The following is a 17,654-nucleotide window of genomic DNA, read 5'->3' as shown; positions in this document are numbered from 1 at the left end:
GACTTTGACACACATACACCTACCTCCTGGAGAGTGTTCTTGATCTGGCCAACTGTTGTGAAGGGTGTTTTCTTCACCAGGGAAAGAATTCTTCGGTCATCCACCACAGTTGTTTTCCGTGGTCTTCCGGGTCTTTTGCTGTTGCTGAGCTCACCGGTGCGTTCCTTCTTTTTAAGAATGTTCCAAACAGTTGTTTTGGCCAGGCCTAATGTTTTTGCTATCTCTCTGATGGGTTTGTATTGTTTTTTCAGCCTAATGATGGCTTGCTTCACTGATAGTGACAGCTCTTTGGATCTCATCTTGAGAGTTGACAGCAACAGATTCCAAATGCAAATAGCACACTTGAAATGAACTCTGGACCTTTTATCTGCTCATTGTAATTGGGATAATGAGGGGATAACACACACTTGGCCATGGAACAGCCGAGAAGCCACTTGTCCCAATACTTTTGGTCCCTTAACAAGTGGGAGGCACATATGCAAACTGTTGTAATTCCTACACCGTTCACCTGATTTGGATGTAAATACCCTCAAATTAAAGCTGACAGTCTGCAGGTAAAGCACATCTTGTTCGTTTCATTTCAAATCCATTGTGGTGGTGTATAGAGCCAAAAATGTTACAATTGTGTCGATGTCCTAATATTTATGGACCTGACTGTAAGGCCTCATGCACATGACCGTGGTGTGTTTTGTGGTCCGCAAATCGCAGATCCGCAAAACACGGATGGCGTCCGTGCGCATTCCGCAATTTGCGGAAAGGCACGGACAGCTTTCAATATAAATGCCTATTCTTGTCCGCAAAGCATAGGACATGTTATATTTTTTTAGCGGGGCCACGGAACGGAGCAACGGATATGGACAGCACACAGAGTGCTGTCCGCATCTTTTGCGGCCCCATTGAAGTGAATAGGTCCGCATCCGAGCCGCCACGGATGTGGACCCGAAAAAAGGTTGTGTGCATGAGGCCCAAGTCCATCAAGTGATAGGAGGGGATGGAATTTTTTTTTTAAAAGGGAAGTGAGACCCAGATTTGTAGTTTAAAGTTATGATAATTTTTCTTAATATTCAACTTAGGCCTTTTATGCAATGAGGGTGTCACCACTGCTCCACTTATTTCTGGGGCCAGCCCCGCTTGACAAGACCATGCAGTAGCAAAGCAGCTAGGGAGGAGCTGGCCACAGAAAGAAGTGGAGCTTGGGTGCAACAAGAGCAATGGTAACTCCCTTGTTGCACCAAAGGCCGAATTTGCAAATTAGAACAAGAATCATAATTTGGGAATTGAGCCGCACATCAAAAAAAAGAAAAAAAGCATTATAATCAGGTGAACTACAGCGAATATGTGTCTATGCAGAGTTGGATAGGGAGGTCACTGGTGACAGATTCCCTTTATATTTCTCTTCACGTCCTTTTAGCTCGTCTACATGATAACCCATGGAGAGTCCCACTAATGCACTGCTCAGAGATTTATCATCAGGATCTTTCCTGGGTTTCCACTCCTTTAAGCTACAAGACTACCAGGAATTGTAATGTACATACCCTATACTCCCGTAATGAAATATATGGAAGGAACAGGATGCAGCATTAACCCACCAGACAGGTTACACAGAAATCTAAGGCTTCTTTCACACCTGCGGCCAATTGTTCCAGCCGGCACGCCCAGCAGACGATGCAAGAAATTGGCTGGACATGTCTAGCTGAAGTGGAGAGGAAGCAGCAGTTGCAGAGAGAGCAGAACCTCTAGGTGTAATGTCAACGCCCCCGTTGCTCCTAGAGACTCATTTGCATATATTAAAACTTCATTTTTCTCAGCAATGTGGGCACATATGAACATGGGACCAACACAGATGCCATCAGCTGCCAGGTGCGCATGTAACAGGTCAGCCAGTGTCATAGGTACAAATCTGCTGACAGATGCCCTTTAAAAGGGTACCTGTAGCAGTGGCATCCATCACCCATAGGTTATAATGTAATGGATCGTCCTGAAAAGCTATTAAAAAGCTCATGAAGTATCCATTTCACATATAGATCAGTCTTTTTTGGCAAAAACATAGCGTGAGCCCAGTCTTGGGCCTGATTCAGATGGTATAGTAATTGGTGCAATCCACACCTTAGTTTTTCAGCATAGACAAACGGAAACTAACAGCATGCACCAGTCTTATCGGTTTTTAGCCCGGAAATCATTCAAATTAATGAGTCCATAACGAAAACTTTTTTTAAAAACAGGCGTACCCAGACGTGGGCGGAAGTCTGAAAGGTCATCGGAAGAAAAAATAAATGCAGATGGAGAGTCCTTATAAAATATGGTTGGTTTACCGTTTTTCTCTGACGTCCTTAGAAATATCATGTCGGCCGGAATTCTCTGATTCTGCATGACAAAGAAGGTCCTATTAGATTTTAGGTTTTTCAAACAGTTGACACTTTATAGTGATATGGAGGCATGAAAAGTGCCCTGGAAAAGATGCTGCTGCCACCTGAGCCCTGGGTCAAGGCTGCCAACGATATTGTACAGCCGGCTGAAATCCATTCTGAACTGATACATTATACAAAGTGCTGGACTCCTCAGATGCCATGCTGATCGCAACATCTGAGAATAGTGAGGGCTTTAAGGGGTTAATCCGGCCATCATGATCGAAGACACTGCGCGTCATACGTCACAGCGCACGAGATTTCACACAGGATCTTCAATCAAGATGGCCACGGTGGCCTCTTCATGCTCATGGATGAGGAGAGTATGTTTTTTTTTTTTTAACGCCATTTCAGAAAAAATTGATTCGGTATCATGAAGCACAGGAAATTCGGCTTTATGGTGAATCAAAATTTTCCTGAAATTCGGATCGAAGTCCACTTCAGATACTCCGATTCGCTCAACCCTAATTATAGATACTGGCTGCATCAAAACTAACCTTTTCAACAATAACGAGATCACCAACTTGTATGCTTGAGCTGCGGACTTTGACAGTGCCTGTAATAAAGAACAGAAGACGTCAGCCGGTCCCATGTGTTTAGGTAACTCATTCATATTGCAGACAATAAGGCTGCTTTCACACACAGTCAGTGTTTGGTCAGTGTTTGGTCAGTGTTCGGTCAGTTATTTCCATCAGTGAAAACCAGGAGTGGGTTAAAAACACAGAACAGATAGAGTAGAGATAAGGTGTAATGGTAAGATCTGCATGTAGCCTCCACTCCGGGCTTTGGCTCACGCACTGATGGAAATCACTGATCAAACACTGACAAAACACTGATTATGTGAAAGCCACCTAAGGCTTCTTTCACACCAGTGTTACGGATTGCGTTAAAGGGGTTCTGCACTTTGTTTTAACTGATAATCTATCCTCTGGATAGATCATCAGCTTCTGATCGGCGGGGGTCCGACACACAGGACCCCCGCCGATCAGCTGTTTGAGAAGGCAGCAGCGCTCCAGTAGCGCCACGGCCTTCTCACTGTTTACCGCCGGCCCACTGACGTCACGACTAGTATCAACTAGCGTGGGCGGGGCTAAGCTCCATTCAAGTGAACAGAGCTTAGCCCCGCCCACGCTAGTTGATACTAGTCGTGACGTCACTGGGCCGGCGGTAAACAGTGAACAGTAAACAGCTGATCGGCGGGGGTCCCGGGTGTCGGACCCCCGCCGATCAGAAGCTGATGATCTATCCAGAGGATAGATCATCAGTTTAAACAAAGTGCAGAACCCCTTTAAGATCTGTTCAGGATAAAACTGATGGTTTTGTATGTAAGTTCAATCAGTTTTGTTTGTGATTGCATTCAGTGTTTCAGTTTTTTCTACGCGGACGCAATCAGTTTTGATGCGTTGTTCACACGCGTGAAGAAAAACTGAAGAACAACAATCTACATCTCCCAGCAACCATCAGTGAAATACGCATTGCATCCAGATGCTTTCCGTTTTTCACACAAGACCCATTCACTGAAATACACATTGCATCCAGATGCTTTCCGTTTTTCACACAAGACCCATTCTATGAAAAAAAGAACAATATAGAACATGCAGCGATTTTTCCAAAACGCAGAGATGATACGTGAAAGATGTGGACAGACCCATTGAAATTAATGGGTTAGGATTCAGTCCGGATTCAGTCCGTTCACAACACGCATCGTATCCGGACGGAAAACTCGCTCGTGTGAAAGAGGCCTAAAAGATACATAAAACCTGCACATTTGGGACCAGAAGCAAAAATGTTTCTTAGGACTTATTCATTAATGGGTTTGTTGTCCAAGTGTAGAACAAAGAACACACGGACTGAACACTGACACATTTAGGGTACTTTCACACTAGCGTTTTTCTTTTCCGGCATAGAGTTCCGTCACAGGGGCTCTATACCGGAAAAGAACTGATCAGTTATATCCCCATGCATTCTGAATGGAGAGTAATCCGTTCAGGATGCATCAGGATGTCTTCATTTCAGTCATTTTGACTGATCAGGCAAAAGAGAAAACCGTAGCATACTACGGTTTTATCTCCGGCGAAAAAAACTGAAGACTTGCCTGAATGCCGGATCCGGCTTTATTCCCCATAGGATTGTATTAGTGCTGTATCCGGCATTCAAAATACCAGAATGCCGCATGCGCAGACCGGTAAAAATGTGAAAAAACATACAAGACGGATCCCTCTGTCCGCATGACAAGCGGAGAGACGGATCCGTTCTTGCAATGCATCCGGATGCGTCTCACAAATGCTTTCAGTCACATCCAGATCGGTGGATCCGGCAGGCGGTTCCGACGACGGAACTGCCCGCCGGATCACACTGCTGCAAGTGTGAAAGTAGCCTAAAGTCAATGGACCAATTCACACGTCACAGTTCTAGCTTAGGATACTTTCACACTAGGTTTTTGCTGGATCCGGCAGGGTTCAGCAAAAAAGCTTCTGTCACTGATAATACAACCGTCTGCATCCGTCATGAATGGATCCGGTTGTGTTATCTTTAACATAGCCAAGATGGATCCGTCATGAACTCCATTAAAACTCAATGGGTGACGAATCCGTTTTCTATTGTGGCAGAGAAAACGGATCCGTCCCATTGACTTGCATTGGGGGTCATGCCAGATCCGTCTTGCTCCGCATCCCAGGACGGAAAGCAAACTATAACATGTTGCGGTTTGCTCTCTGATATGGGAACGCAACTAATGGGAATGGAATGCATTCTGGTGCACTCCGTTCTGTTCAGTTCAGTTTTGTTCCCATTGACAACGAATTGGGACAAAACGGGAGTGTTTTTTTCCGGTATTGAGCCCCTATGACGGATCTCAGAACCAGAAAACTAAAACGCTAGTGTGAAAGTAGCCTTATTTCATTATTTTATGCACTTATATAGCGCTGACATATTCCACAGCGTTTTTACAGACATTAGCATCAAGCAGTCCCCAATGGGGCTGACAATCTAAGGTCCCTGTCAGTATGTATGGAGTCCAGGAGGAAACCAGAGGAAACCCAGACAAACACGGGGAGAACATACAAACGCCATACAGATGTTGTTCTTGGTCGGATTGAAACCAAAGACCCCAGGATTGCAAGGTACCAGTGCTAACCACTGAGCCACCGGGCTGCGCAGCTTGCACTATTTTGTTCCAATTTTGATGCTAGACTTGTCCATTCAATCCATGTCAGGTCCGTTTTTCACGGATGGTTGCTAGGAAATGCTAGGTAGACTTTCTTCCAGTTTTCTGACTGGCTTGAAAAAATGGATGACATACTGATGTCATACAGACGGGGGGAAAAAATCATCAGCATTTACTGGATAGAATACAGATGGATCTTCCATTGTTCATCTGAACGAGCCTTAAAGGGGTTGTATCCCCTATCCACAGTGTGATCGGTGGTGGTTCAGCCAGTGGAGATTATGCGACTTGGGGCCGGTGCACCCCTCTTTGAATGGAACAGGGATCATGCATGTACATTCCCACTCCATTCAGCTCTATCGGGCCGTGTGTCTGCCCCTCTAGTCAAATGGGACTCACAGTTTTCGAGATCGGCAGAGGCCCCAGTGGTCGGGCAGCCGCAGATCACACACTTATCCCATATACTGAGGGGGACAAACACTTTAAATCTCATTCACTCAAGCGGTGTAAAAGTTGCTCATGTTCTGTCTGTTAAAACAACCCCTTTTAAGGTTGGTATAACGTGGCCGTATTTTAATGTCCGTTTTACAGCTGCAGTACTTGGACCTCCAGCGGTTCTACTAACAATTGACACAGAACTTATCTTGATAGATCCTGTAAAAATGTGTATCCTGATGCTCTTTGGCTGGAATATTACTTCAATTCTTCAGTTTTTGTGGCAGATGCAGGTAAAAAAATTAATACATAAAAAAAAAAAAAAGAATGAAGGCAGCAGGCAACCCCCCCATGCAGACGCTGCTGGCATACGGTGCAGATGTTCAGTCTGTCAGAGCTCCTGCAGTGGTTTTGTAATTACAGCAAAGCCCCCCCACTCTGACTCCAACAATGTGGGGACCCTGAAATCTGACCTCTGGTTGTCAGCTTGCTGTAGATTTGGGAGTTAACTTCTTTATCCCGCATGAAACATCGGATTTCTTCTACAGCCTCACGAATGATGGTGACAGCCAGGACGAATCCCTGGAGAGGCGGAAAAAAGTACTTTTATTAAAGGCACAGGCAAAAGAAATTCAGAAAGAATACAGTAAATGAAAATAAGAAATTCTCCCTGATACATGTAATTTATGTCATCGTGTTACTCCAACAGACAATGCAGCTAAGCTGGAGCCACTGAGCACATACACTTGGGGCACAGCACTGTTTGTTGTAAGCATGTAAGAAACCAGGGTTTCAAAAGTTTAAAAAGCAACTTTCCCATTATTTGGCTGCACTTTATTGCGTGGCAGATAAGTGTACTTGGTGTGTACAGGAAATATTCACTGCACAGGTTAAAAAAAACAAAGCACGCTCCAGTGATTTACATTCTGGAAAGTGTTATTTTCACATGAGGTGCTGTACAGGCGTCTGATGTAAGAAAAACAAACTCCATCACAGGAACTCAGCTAAGCTGTAACAAGATATCTGCCCACAACACAAACTTGCTGACTGTTATCAATTAATAACCAGCAGAATAGTGAGTACAGCTCTGAAGTATAATACAGGATGTAACTCAAGATCAGTACAGGATAAATAACGTAATATGTGTATAAAGTGACACCACCAGCAGAATAGTGAGTGCAGCTCTGCAGTATAATACAAGCTGTAACTCAGGATCAGTACAGGAGAAATAATGTAAACCCATGGTGACTCCACTAGCAGAATAGTGACTGCAGCTCTGGAGTATAATACAAGATGTAACTCAGGATCAGTACGGGATAAGTAATGTAATGTATGTGCACAGTGACTCCACCAGCAGAATAGTGAGTGCAGCTCTGGAGTATAATGCAGGGTATAACTCATGATCAGTACAGGATAAGTAATGTATGTACACAGTGACTCCCCCGGCAGAATAGTAAGTGCAGCTCTGGAGTATAATACAAGCTGTAACTCAGGATCAGTACAGGATAAATAATGTATGTACACGGTGACTCCACTAGCAGAATACTGAGTGTAGCTCTGGAGTATAATACAGGCTGTAACTCATGATCAGTACAGGATAAGTAATGTATATACACAGTGACTCCACCAGCAGAATACTGAGTATAGCTCTGGTGTATAATACAGGATGTAACTCATGATCAGTACAGGATAAGTAATGTAATGTATGTGCACAGTGACTCCACAAGCAGAATACTGAGTGTAGCTCTGGTGTATAATACAGGATGTAACTCAAGCGCAATAAAATACAAGAAAAGCTGCTAAATTTTCTATCTAGATAAAAGTTGTAAAATTGTATTGAAACAATGAACTGTTTAAAACCAATGCAAGGTCATCTACATACCAGAGGGACCCAGAACGTATACAGGGGCCCCAGCCGCATCTCGGGCACAAACTGTGAGCAGGCCAGCAGCAGGAAATACAGGTTGAAGAAGTATTTGAACTGGTTAAAAAGGATCTAAAATGGAGAAAAACAGGGTCGAGTCATGTAATGTCAGTGGTGCCAAGAAATGAAAAAACATCTTGCAAGTAAAAGAGTCGAGATGTTAAAGAAATGATTGTGTGTAACAAGAAATTTACTTCATGTGAGAAGATCCCTTCAAGGAAATGTTAGTGAACGCGTGCCCTCTGCCTCCCAATTAAAAAATACATACGGCAGGGCCCAAGAGGCTGGAGAATGACACAGGTCATGCCATTAGGCTCTGCACCGAGCATAAAGGCAGTATTACATTGGCCGATTTTTCGGCTGATAATCGCTAATGAGTGTTCGCATGAAAGCTCGTTAGCGATCATCTTGTAGTGTAATACTGCCACTGATTCCCTGATGAACGAGCAAACACTCGTTCTTCGGGCAATTCAAATTTTTTAGCATGCTTAAAAATCTGTGATTGCAGGCGGCAGATAGCAATCTGCCTCTGTCATACCACTAGACAGTATGGGGATGAGTGATGGCATAGCGATCACTTCTCCCCATGCTGCACAGGAGATCGCTGCTTGTAATCGAAGCGTTCTCCTCCGCTAGCAAGCAAGCGATTGCCAGGCTTCCCTCCCGACAATCGCTTGCTCAATTGGACTGTGTATCAGTTTTAGGCTACATTCACACGACTGTATTCTCGGCCCGTGTCCTGCATTATTTGTGGATCGCACAAAGAGCCCCTTCATTTCTATGGGAACGCAAAAAATGCAGACAGCACAAGGATGTCACCTGTGCATTGTCCGTAGCAGATTATATTACATTCCCGTTTGCGGACAGGAATAGGCATTTTTACAATGGGGGCCAAGAAAAGTTCAGGTTGCGCAAGGACCACACGTGTATTTTGCAGATCCACGATTTGCAGACTGCAAAACGGATACGGTCGTGTGAAAGTAGCCTTAACTGGAGTGTTCTCCTACAATGACTATGCAACCAATCGGCCAAATATGAAAATGTCCATACTTTTCTGATATATTTGTGGAAAAAAGGCAAATAAAACCCTAAATGATCGTTCATCATTTACTGAAACCAAATCCTGAAACAATTTCCAGACAGATATAGGAGCGGTTAAGGTTTCTTTACATGCAGAGGTCACATTGCATGTATTGCCACAATTTCCACAAGGTTCCGTAAAATGCGATGTGACCACCAGGTGTGAATACCTTCCTAACAACCAGTCAAACTTATAGGTTTCGCTTGTATTCCTAATAGTTATCAAATTCTTTCATTTAACGGACCAAATGCTTTCAATCTACCACCAATGATCAGCCATGTTGGGCTTTTGGAGGCTAGTCTGTGAGACGCTGAACCTTAAGTTGCAAACACCTCTTGTACGGCTGATGGGATGTTATATAAAGCTACATTCACACCACCGTATGTGTTTTGCGGGGCCGCGGAACAGATCTATGGATGCGGACAGCCCATTGTGTGTTGTCCGCATCTTTTGCGGCCCCATTGAAATGAATGGGTCCGCACCCGTTCCACAAAATTGCAAAAAACGGCTGCGGAGCCAAAAATACGGTCGTGTGAATGCACCCTTAGGGTGGATTTTGTTACTTTTTGCCCCAATTTTTGTAATTTAGAAAAGATACTAAAATGACTACAAGACACCCTCATTGCTTTTAGTTTTGCTAAAGAAGAAGATCCGAAGACCGTTCTGCATGGTCGTATTTGGATCCATATAAGATTAGGGTTTCCACCTCGCGTCTATGTCCAGCTTTATAAATGTCTCCTCCTTAAACAACTGGCCGAATAACAGAAGTGTAAGAAATGATCAATTGTGCCAACAGCTGTCAACATCCCCCCTGCCCGTCCCGTGAGGTGTTAATTAAGGCCAATCTGCCCCCAGGGGACGGCTCGGCTTCTTGCCATGATTGGTTAACCAGCAGGACGTTACTGACACTGAGCAATACTTTTACCTGATGTATCTACAGACAAAGCAATGCAAGAAGTGTCAGAGCGCACACAGCTACTTGTAGACACGCAGCTCTCAAGATAATAGACACTACTGCAGCCACAGATGGGCTCTCTGCCCCCCGGGGGGGTAATTACATCAGACCAGAGCCTGCTGTGAGGTCAGAGTTCAGCTATGAAACGCGTTGGGTCTGCAGTTATTATTGTTAAACATTTCAGGTCTCTATGTTGTTCATGTGGCAATGTAGTATATGAAAGTCCATCTGTCGCCTGATAAAAATTCGGTACAGCGGTTTCTTAGATTGTGGGCCCTGTACTCCTCCTTGAGCCTCTTCGTGTATACAGAGACCCCATATGGCAGAGCACAGAGAGCCTACGGACAATGATAAAGACTCTATATGCCAACACATATGGGGTCATTTATCAAAACTGGTGTAAAGTAGAACTGCCTTAGTTGCCCACAGCAACCAATCAGATTCCACCTTTCATTTTCCAAAGGAGCTCTGAAAAATGAAAGCAACCAATCAGATTCCACCTTAAATTTTTCAGAGCTCCTTTGGAAAATGAAAGGTGGAATCTGATTGGTTGCTAGGGGCAACTAAGCAAGTTCCACTTTACACCAATTTGATAAATTACCCCAATAGTGTTTGAGTGCGTGGAAATGCTGCATGCGTAGACCGTAAAAGGGTTATTTCCATCAAAGAAAATTATGGCATAGCCACAGGTGTGGTAGCCAGCCCCCCTTTACTAGGCAGGACAGAAGTCCGGGGCCACTTTTTTCAGCATAGGTGCAGGTTGTACATGTGAGCCTATAGATCTCTTACATTTATGGCATATCATGGAGTGGGGAGAAAACTGTTGCCACACACCTCTGGAGAACAAAAGGATGGGGCAGTTTAAATCCAACATGTCTGATCCTTAACTTTTATTTTTGTTGCTTTATATAGCGCCAAAATATTCCTCAGCGCTCTACATACATTATCACCTCTCACTGTCCCCGGTGGAGCTCATAATCTACAATCCTTATCAGTATGTTTTTGAAGTGTTGGAGGAAACCTACACAAACACAGGGAGAACATACAAACTCCATGCAGATGTTGTCTTTGGTTGGATTCAAACCTAGGACCCCAGCGCTGCAATGTACCAGTGCTAACCACTGAGCCACCATGCCTCCCCTAACATTGGCACTCAGGGGAGAATCAGGAGGCCCCCTAACTCGATAGATGTCGACCAGTCCCCCTCCGGCCCACCACCTTCCCCGCTCCATTCTTGATATAGGTGTGTGTCCCAGAGGTGGTACCCGCACCTATTAGACAAAGGGGGTATATCCTAGTGATGTGCCCCCACTGTCTGAGAAAGGGATACCCCTTTAAGTGTAAAATATTCTGGGAGACAAAGAGTCTTACCCCCGGGAGAAATGTGAAGAAGTTGTATTTCTGATTGTTGATGACGTTTCGCGGATACCTCTGCTCTCTTTTTTCGGGGTGTCCAAGCCAGACAGTCCGTGGCCTTAGTTCCCGACGGCCACAACAGCCCAAACAATCACAGCACCTTAACAACAACAAAAAAACACAAAAAATAAAATAAAATACTTAGTAGTGTAAAGATTTAAGGAATCACGAGATGCTGCCTGCGGCAGTAGAGCAGAGATAAAGTTCCTTAATTCCAGACCAATTACAGATTATATGCAATTAGTTAATGGACATTTATTGCTAATTACAGCGTGTGTACATTCCAAGCTTTTTTATCCTTAAAGGGGTTCTGCACTTTGTTTAAACTGATGATCTATCCTCTAGATAGATCATCAGCATCTGATCGGCGGGGGTCCGACACCCGGGACCCCCGCCAATCAGATGCTGATGATCTATCCAGAGGATTGATCATCAGTTTAAACAAACTGCAGAACCCCTTTAACGTGGTGGTTACTATATTTCACACCCTATAGTGATAGGTTACGTGTGTCGGTTTTGTTGCATTTCGGTCACAGTATTAATTTTCCATCTGAGCCATATGTAACATTGCCATGAACAGGATTCTGCAAAAATAATCTCAGGCAGATAATATTGGCAGAATACTGCACATTTTTAAAGCTAGAGTGTGAAACTATGTGCTGCGGTTTTACCTTACATAAGCGGCAGAATTATTAAAGGGGTTATCCCATTATTAATGTAAAACATAAAAATCAGTCATCAAAACCTCTTTCTAACAAAGCTAGAACCAGACCTGTACCTCACATGGATCCAGAGATCTGCTAGATTTATAAAAAAATGGCAGCTCAGGGGGTGTGTCCTTTCTGAGGGGGCGTGTCTAGTCTACTGCAGCCTGTGGCAGTTGAAGGATGGAACGGAGCATGTGCATGAGAAATTAGAGCAAACAGCAGGTGGCGCTAAACAGACAGATTTAATTGAATAACTCAGTGGCTATACTAAATTTCTAGTTCTAAAAGTTTTCTGATCCAGATGCATTTTAAAACTGTAGAATATTCTTTGTGGGACAACCCCTTTAACAGTGGAATTGCATACCCAGCGTCGCATAAAAAGATTGTTGGAGCAGGGGCGAAAGCAGAACTTCTAAGGCCCCATAGCAAAAAACTTAGTATGGGCCCTACCAAATTTCTGTGTACACATGCAATAAACACTCTCAGGCAACGCAGAACACAAAGCCTGACTACCAGATTTCTGACAAATCTATATTTCTTTTTATTAAGCAAAATACATTTTTATTCAATAAATTGTAATAAAAGTCACCCTCTGCTTAACCCCCTTTATCCAACTTTCGTGACAGAAAAAATTGAACAGGTGCTGCATAAATATGGCACTCATTCTGAACACTATGCTTCTTCATGTTGTTATACCAACCAGACAACTGGCATAACTACATTGATATATCACCCAATAGAGCTCTATATCTGCAGCTTCCCTGTGCATTATAAAACCGTCTGCCAGAAGCCACCACTAGAGGGAGCTCACTGCATAGGAATTTATACAGTTACCACTGAATTCAATGGAAGCTATGAAAATATTTCTACAGTGAGCTCCCTCTAGTGGCGGCTGTATAAAAATGCTGTGGTTTTCATGTTGGGAATGGAAGGAGTTCAGTGCTGGGCTCCCCTACCCCCGAGCACATGGGAGGTACACCACAATGTTGGAGTGACGTGTTCCAAAGAGGTACATGCCTTTTAATAAATTTGGCACATTTTGGATATTAAATTAAATAAGTAATAAAATTAAAACTACGCCTGCTATGGGCAGGCATAGATCTGCAGCTGCAAAAATGGCACCGTATATCTCTTTTAGGCCTCCCCAGTAAACCATGCCTTTTCAAACTTGGAAAAAAAAAGTTGATGAGTACAGCGTCAAAAGTGACATTTTTGTACAGTTTGAGCATATTTTTTTGCAAATTAGGACTCAGTTTAGACCACATAATGGCATAAATCGATCAAGAAATGTAGGCCATTGATAAATCGATCAAGAAATGTAGGCCATTGATTTTTCTTTTCAACATATAACAAGAAAATGACAAAAACAACCCATAAAGGAACGTATTTGTGAAGTAGTGCACGGTGTTCGAACCTCCAAAATGTGTATGCATTGCTTTTTTTATTTTTACCATAGGGCTTTACAGTATTCTTGCTCTAAACATATAATGTACATGAGGTGTACGTATTACACTTTCTTTTTTTTCTAATGAAAGTTCGAGGGGCGAAGTATGAAGATGGATGCGGTAGGTTTGCATAGGTTGTTGCCATACTTTTCATTTACATAAAAATCACGTTTTCACATAACATAAACCTTGCGTAAAATGGTGTTCAAGAGCCTATGGCAGTGATGGCTAACCTTCGGAGAACAGCCAAGCAATGGGGCATCTTGGGAGTTGTAGTTTTACCACAGCTGGAGTGCCGGAGGTTAGCCATCACAGGCCTATGGTATCTCTGCACAGCACTGAATTTGGCACATATTCCATGACAACAAAAAAAAAAAAAAAAACGCTGGGTGGCCGCACGGAAACAACCTTCCAATATTTTCATCCCCAAAAAAAAAAGAACATATGGGAAGTTGCTTCCACATGGCCGCCCAGCAGCCTTTTGGCGTACAATTCACACCAAAGTTAGGGCTCATGCACATAAACGTATTTTCTTTCTGTGTCCGTTACGTTTTGTTTTTTTGCGGACTGTATGAGGAGCCATTCATTTCAATGGGTCCGGAAAAAAAAAAAACGGAAGTCACTCTGTGTGCATTCCATTTCCTTATGTCTGTTCCGCAAAAAAATAGAACATGTCCTATTATTTTACTCATTACGGACAAGGATAGGACTGTTCTATTAGGGGCCAGCTGTTTTATTCCGCAAAATACGGAATGCACGCGGACGTCATCTGTATTTTTTGCAGACCACAAAATACATACGGTCGTGTGCATGAGCCCTTAGCCTGCAAAAGACTCTGTGTGGACAAGCCCCTAGGGAACGGCCGCACGTTCAGGGGTTTTTTATGCAGTTTTTGAAGCCAAGACCAAGTGTGGATCATAAAAGGAGAGAAAGTATATAAAGGGCAGATACGACTTCTGTTTTTCGAATCTATTTCTGAGTTTGGCTTCAAGGACTGCATAAAAAAATAAAATCTGCATAGGGTGGTTTATGCCGGCGCAATTTTGGCATGGACTTCTTTTTAATGGAAAGCAGGGGTGAAGTTGGCGCTGCCGGCGGTTTAAAGCCATGTCCGTGCCAAGAAGGGACATGATATGGTATCCAGACGGATGCTGCGGTCAGCTCCATTCAATAAGGATAACCTGCGAACAGGTCAGCAGCATTCAAAGTGAAGACATGCAGCAAAAACCATGGATTTGACAGCGTCAAAATCTGCTGTGTGAACATATCCTTAGAAGATGTGAGCTTTCTCAATACAAATAAAAACAGGCTTGATGAATACAGAAAGCACTATATACGTTTTTATCCCAAAAAAACTCATTTCATAGGCTGGACACAGCACCTCATGGAAGGACCGCTAGTTATCATTCCATCAGTGGTCGCCCTGAGCATTTACAGCCAAACTGCTCTTCTTATTGAGCGGCCATCTAGTAATCCGGACAGTCTGATAATCCAGCCGTTTCCAGCACAGAACTGTAAAGTAGATTATTTTGGTAACATCTTTGGGCTCTTCAAGTTTTCTATGACCATTTGATAATCCAGAATGATTGACGATCTGGGATCTATCCTGTGCCTTGGATGCCGGTTTCTAAAACTAGCATATAGGTTAGCTTGATGCTGTATTTTTTTCCGCATCCGATTGGCATTTTTTGCAGATCGGATGCGGATCTGTTCACTTCAACGGGGCCGAAAAAAATGCAGACAGCAGCACTCTGCCTGCATGGCCATACCAGAAAAAACTAGGGTAGAAAGGGATACAAATGAGCCCCTAACAAGCTCTGCCTCTAATACGACCAGATGTAATGCCGTTATCCTTTATGTCAATGTTTGACCCTTTAAATAAGCCTTGAGACATGACTTGGATATTAAATAAGCCTGCACCTCATCTGCAGACCGCTGTTTCGGGTGATTGCCCCTCATCAGTGCAAAGCAGAGAATACAGGCTTACTGGGTGAGAGGCCTAAGTCAGGATTTGGGGGGGGGGGGGGGGGGGGGGGTCTATATCTCCTTAATTTAAGGCCTATATAAAAGGATCAAACATTGACGTATAAGATATCTGCCTTACATCTGGTGGCATTAGAGCTTGTCAAGAGCACATTTGCACCCCTTTCTTCCCAGAATTCCAGAGGAGCATGAATGGCCTATAAGTCTCCTCACGCCGATTAAGGCGCTCTCTCCCCAAGGTGAACATGTCCTATCCTTGTCCGTTTTGCGGACAAGAATAGGGTTTTTGACAATGGTCCCTGTGAAAATTGCGGGATGCACACGGCCGGTATCCGTACTTTGTGGAGCCACAGTTTGCAGACCGTAAATATGACTGTGTGCATGAGACCCAAATAACATTTCATATAGGACTCAAGCAGAAGGGATCAGCCAGGAGCAGCGCAGTGCCCGTCGAAAGAGTGCCGGGATGTTGATTCAGTGAGCTGGCAGTCACAGCCCAGGACAACTGGAACAACACACGTCATTCAACAGCTTTGTTCTAGTGACGGCACCTTCAGCAGACACTGGGAACGTTTGTTCCAGGATCAACTGGAGCCGAGTTCTCTCACTTCAGCAAATGGCATTTATCATGTAGCGAAAGTTAATACAAGGCAATTACTAATGTAATGTGATTGTCCATATTGCTTCCTTTACTGGCTGGATTCATTTTCCCATCTCATTATACACTGCTCGTATCCAGCAGTGGTAGCCGTTGTTGCACACTATAGAAAAAAAGAACTGGCCTCACTGCAGCGGTGGCCGTAACCCCTGGAAATGAGCAGTGTATAAATGCGATGGAAAAAATCTATGAATTAGTAAGTGCTTGTATTAAAGGGAACCTGTCACCTGGATTTTGGCTATAGAGCTGAGGACATGGGTTGCTAGATCGCCCCTAGCACATCCACAATATCCAGTCCCCATAGCTCTCTGTGCTTTTATTGTGTCAAAAAAACGATATATATATATGTGTAAATGAGGCTACTAACGTTTCCGGAGCCCAGCCACGCCCACTGTGAAGGAGCCCAGCACCGCCCCACATCCACCGAATCTCCTCCTTGCTCCCCGACGTCACAAAGCTAGAGCACTGTAATCTTGCGATGCGCGAGCTAGCGCATGCGCAGTGTCGGCGTAGTGTTCCTTCCCTGTCCTGGCATCAGTCTCAGGGAACAAACTGTGCATGCGCTAGCTCGGTGCTCTAGCTTTGTGACGTCGGGGAGCAAGAGGAGATTCGGAGGATGCGGGGCGGTGCTGGGCTCCTTCACCGTGGGTGTGGCTGGGCTCAGAGTCAGAGAACGCTGGACTCATCTCTCAAGCATGGAGGAGACAGGACTCATCTAAGGTGATTTACATGTATATAAAATCGTTTTTTTGGCACAATAAACGCACACAGAGCTATGGGGACTGGATATTGCGGATGTGCTAGCGGCCATCTAGCAACCCATGTCCTCAGCTCTATACACAAAATCCAGGTGACAGGTTCCCTTTAACGTTATCTACATAATAAATGCCATTTCCTGAATTGACAACAACACCTTTAACATAATATAAAATCTTCTGTAAAGTTGTTCAAAGTGCCCAGCCATCTCATAGTTTCAGGAAAAGCTGGATGATAACCAACACCAAGTCCAAAATGATTGTCCCCCATCTCGAACCGCTCTGCTCCCCGGTATATACAGTACAGACCAAAAGTTTGGACACACCTTCTCATTCAAAGAGTTTTCTTTATTTTCATGACTATGAAAATTGTAGATTCACACTGAAGGCATCAAAACTATGAATGAACACATGTGGAATTATATACATAACAAACAACTGAAAATATGTCATATTCTAGGTTCTTCAAAGTAGCCACCTTTTGCTTTGATTACTGCTTTGCACACTCTTGGCATTCTCTTAATGAGCTTCAAGAGGTAGTCCCCTGAAATGGTTTTCACTTCACAGGTGTGCTCTGTCAGGTTTAATAAGTTGGATTTCTTGCCTTATAAATGGGGTTGGGACCATCAGTTGTGTTGAGGAGAAGTCAGGTGGATACACAGCTGATAGTCCTACTGAATAGACTGTTAGAATTTGTATTATGGCAAGAAAAAAGCAGCTAAGT

The 17,654-nt window shown here is 43.8% G+C and overlaps 1 protein-coding gene across 1 annotated transcript in view; it reads right to left on the bottom strand.

The window, feature by feature from the left end:
• Window positions 1-17,654, bottom strand: part of ATP9A (ATPase phospholipid transporting 9A (putative)) — a 122,830-nt gene that overhangs the window by 76,744 nt on the left and 28,432 nt on the right. Inside the window, exons 2-6 of the mRNA XM_040434780.1 lie at window positions 11,338-11,482; window positions 7,889-8,002; window positions 6,480-6,588; window positions 2,903-2,961; window positions 2,313-2,364 (exon numbers count right to left, since the gene is read on the bottom strand). Coding sequence (XP_040290714.1) covers window positions 2,313-2,364; window positions 2,903-2,961; window positions 6,480-6,588; window positions 7,889-8,002; window positions 11,338-11,482 — 479 coding nt within the window. The remainder of the gene's footprint in view (window positions 1-2,312; window positions 2,365-2,902; window positions 2,962-6,479; window positions 6,589-7,888; window positions 8,003-11,337; window positions 11,483-17,654) is intronic.

Source organism: Bufo bufo, chromosome 6 (assembly GCF_905171765.1).
Source record: "Bufo bufo chromosome 6, aBufBuf1.1, whole genome shotgun sequence".
NCBI classification, from domain to species: Eukaryota; Metazoa; Chordata; class Amphibia; order Anura; family Bufonidae; genus Bufo; species Bufo bufo.
Note: the sequence above shows the minus strand (reverse complement) of the source record. Positions and strands in the feature narration are given on the sequence as shown.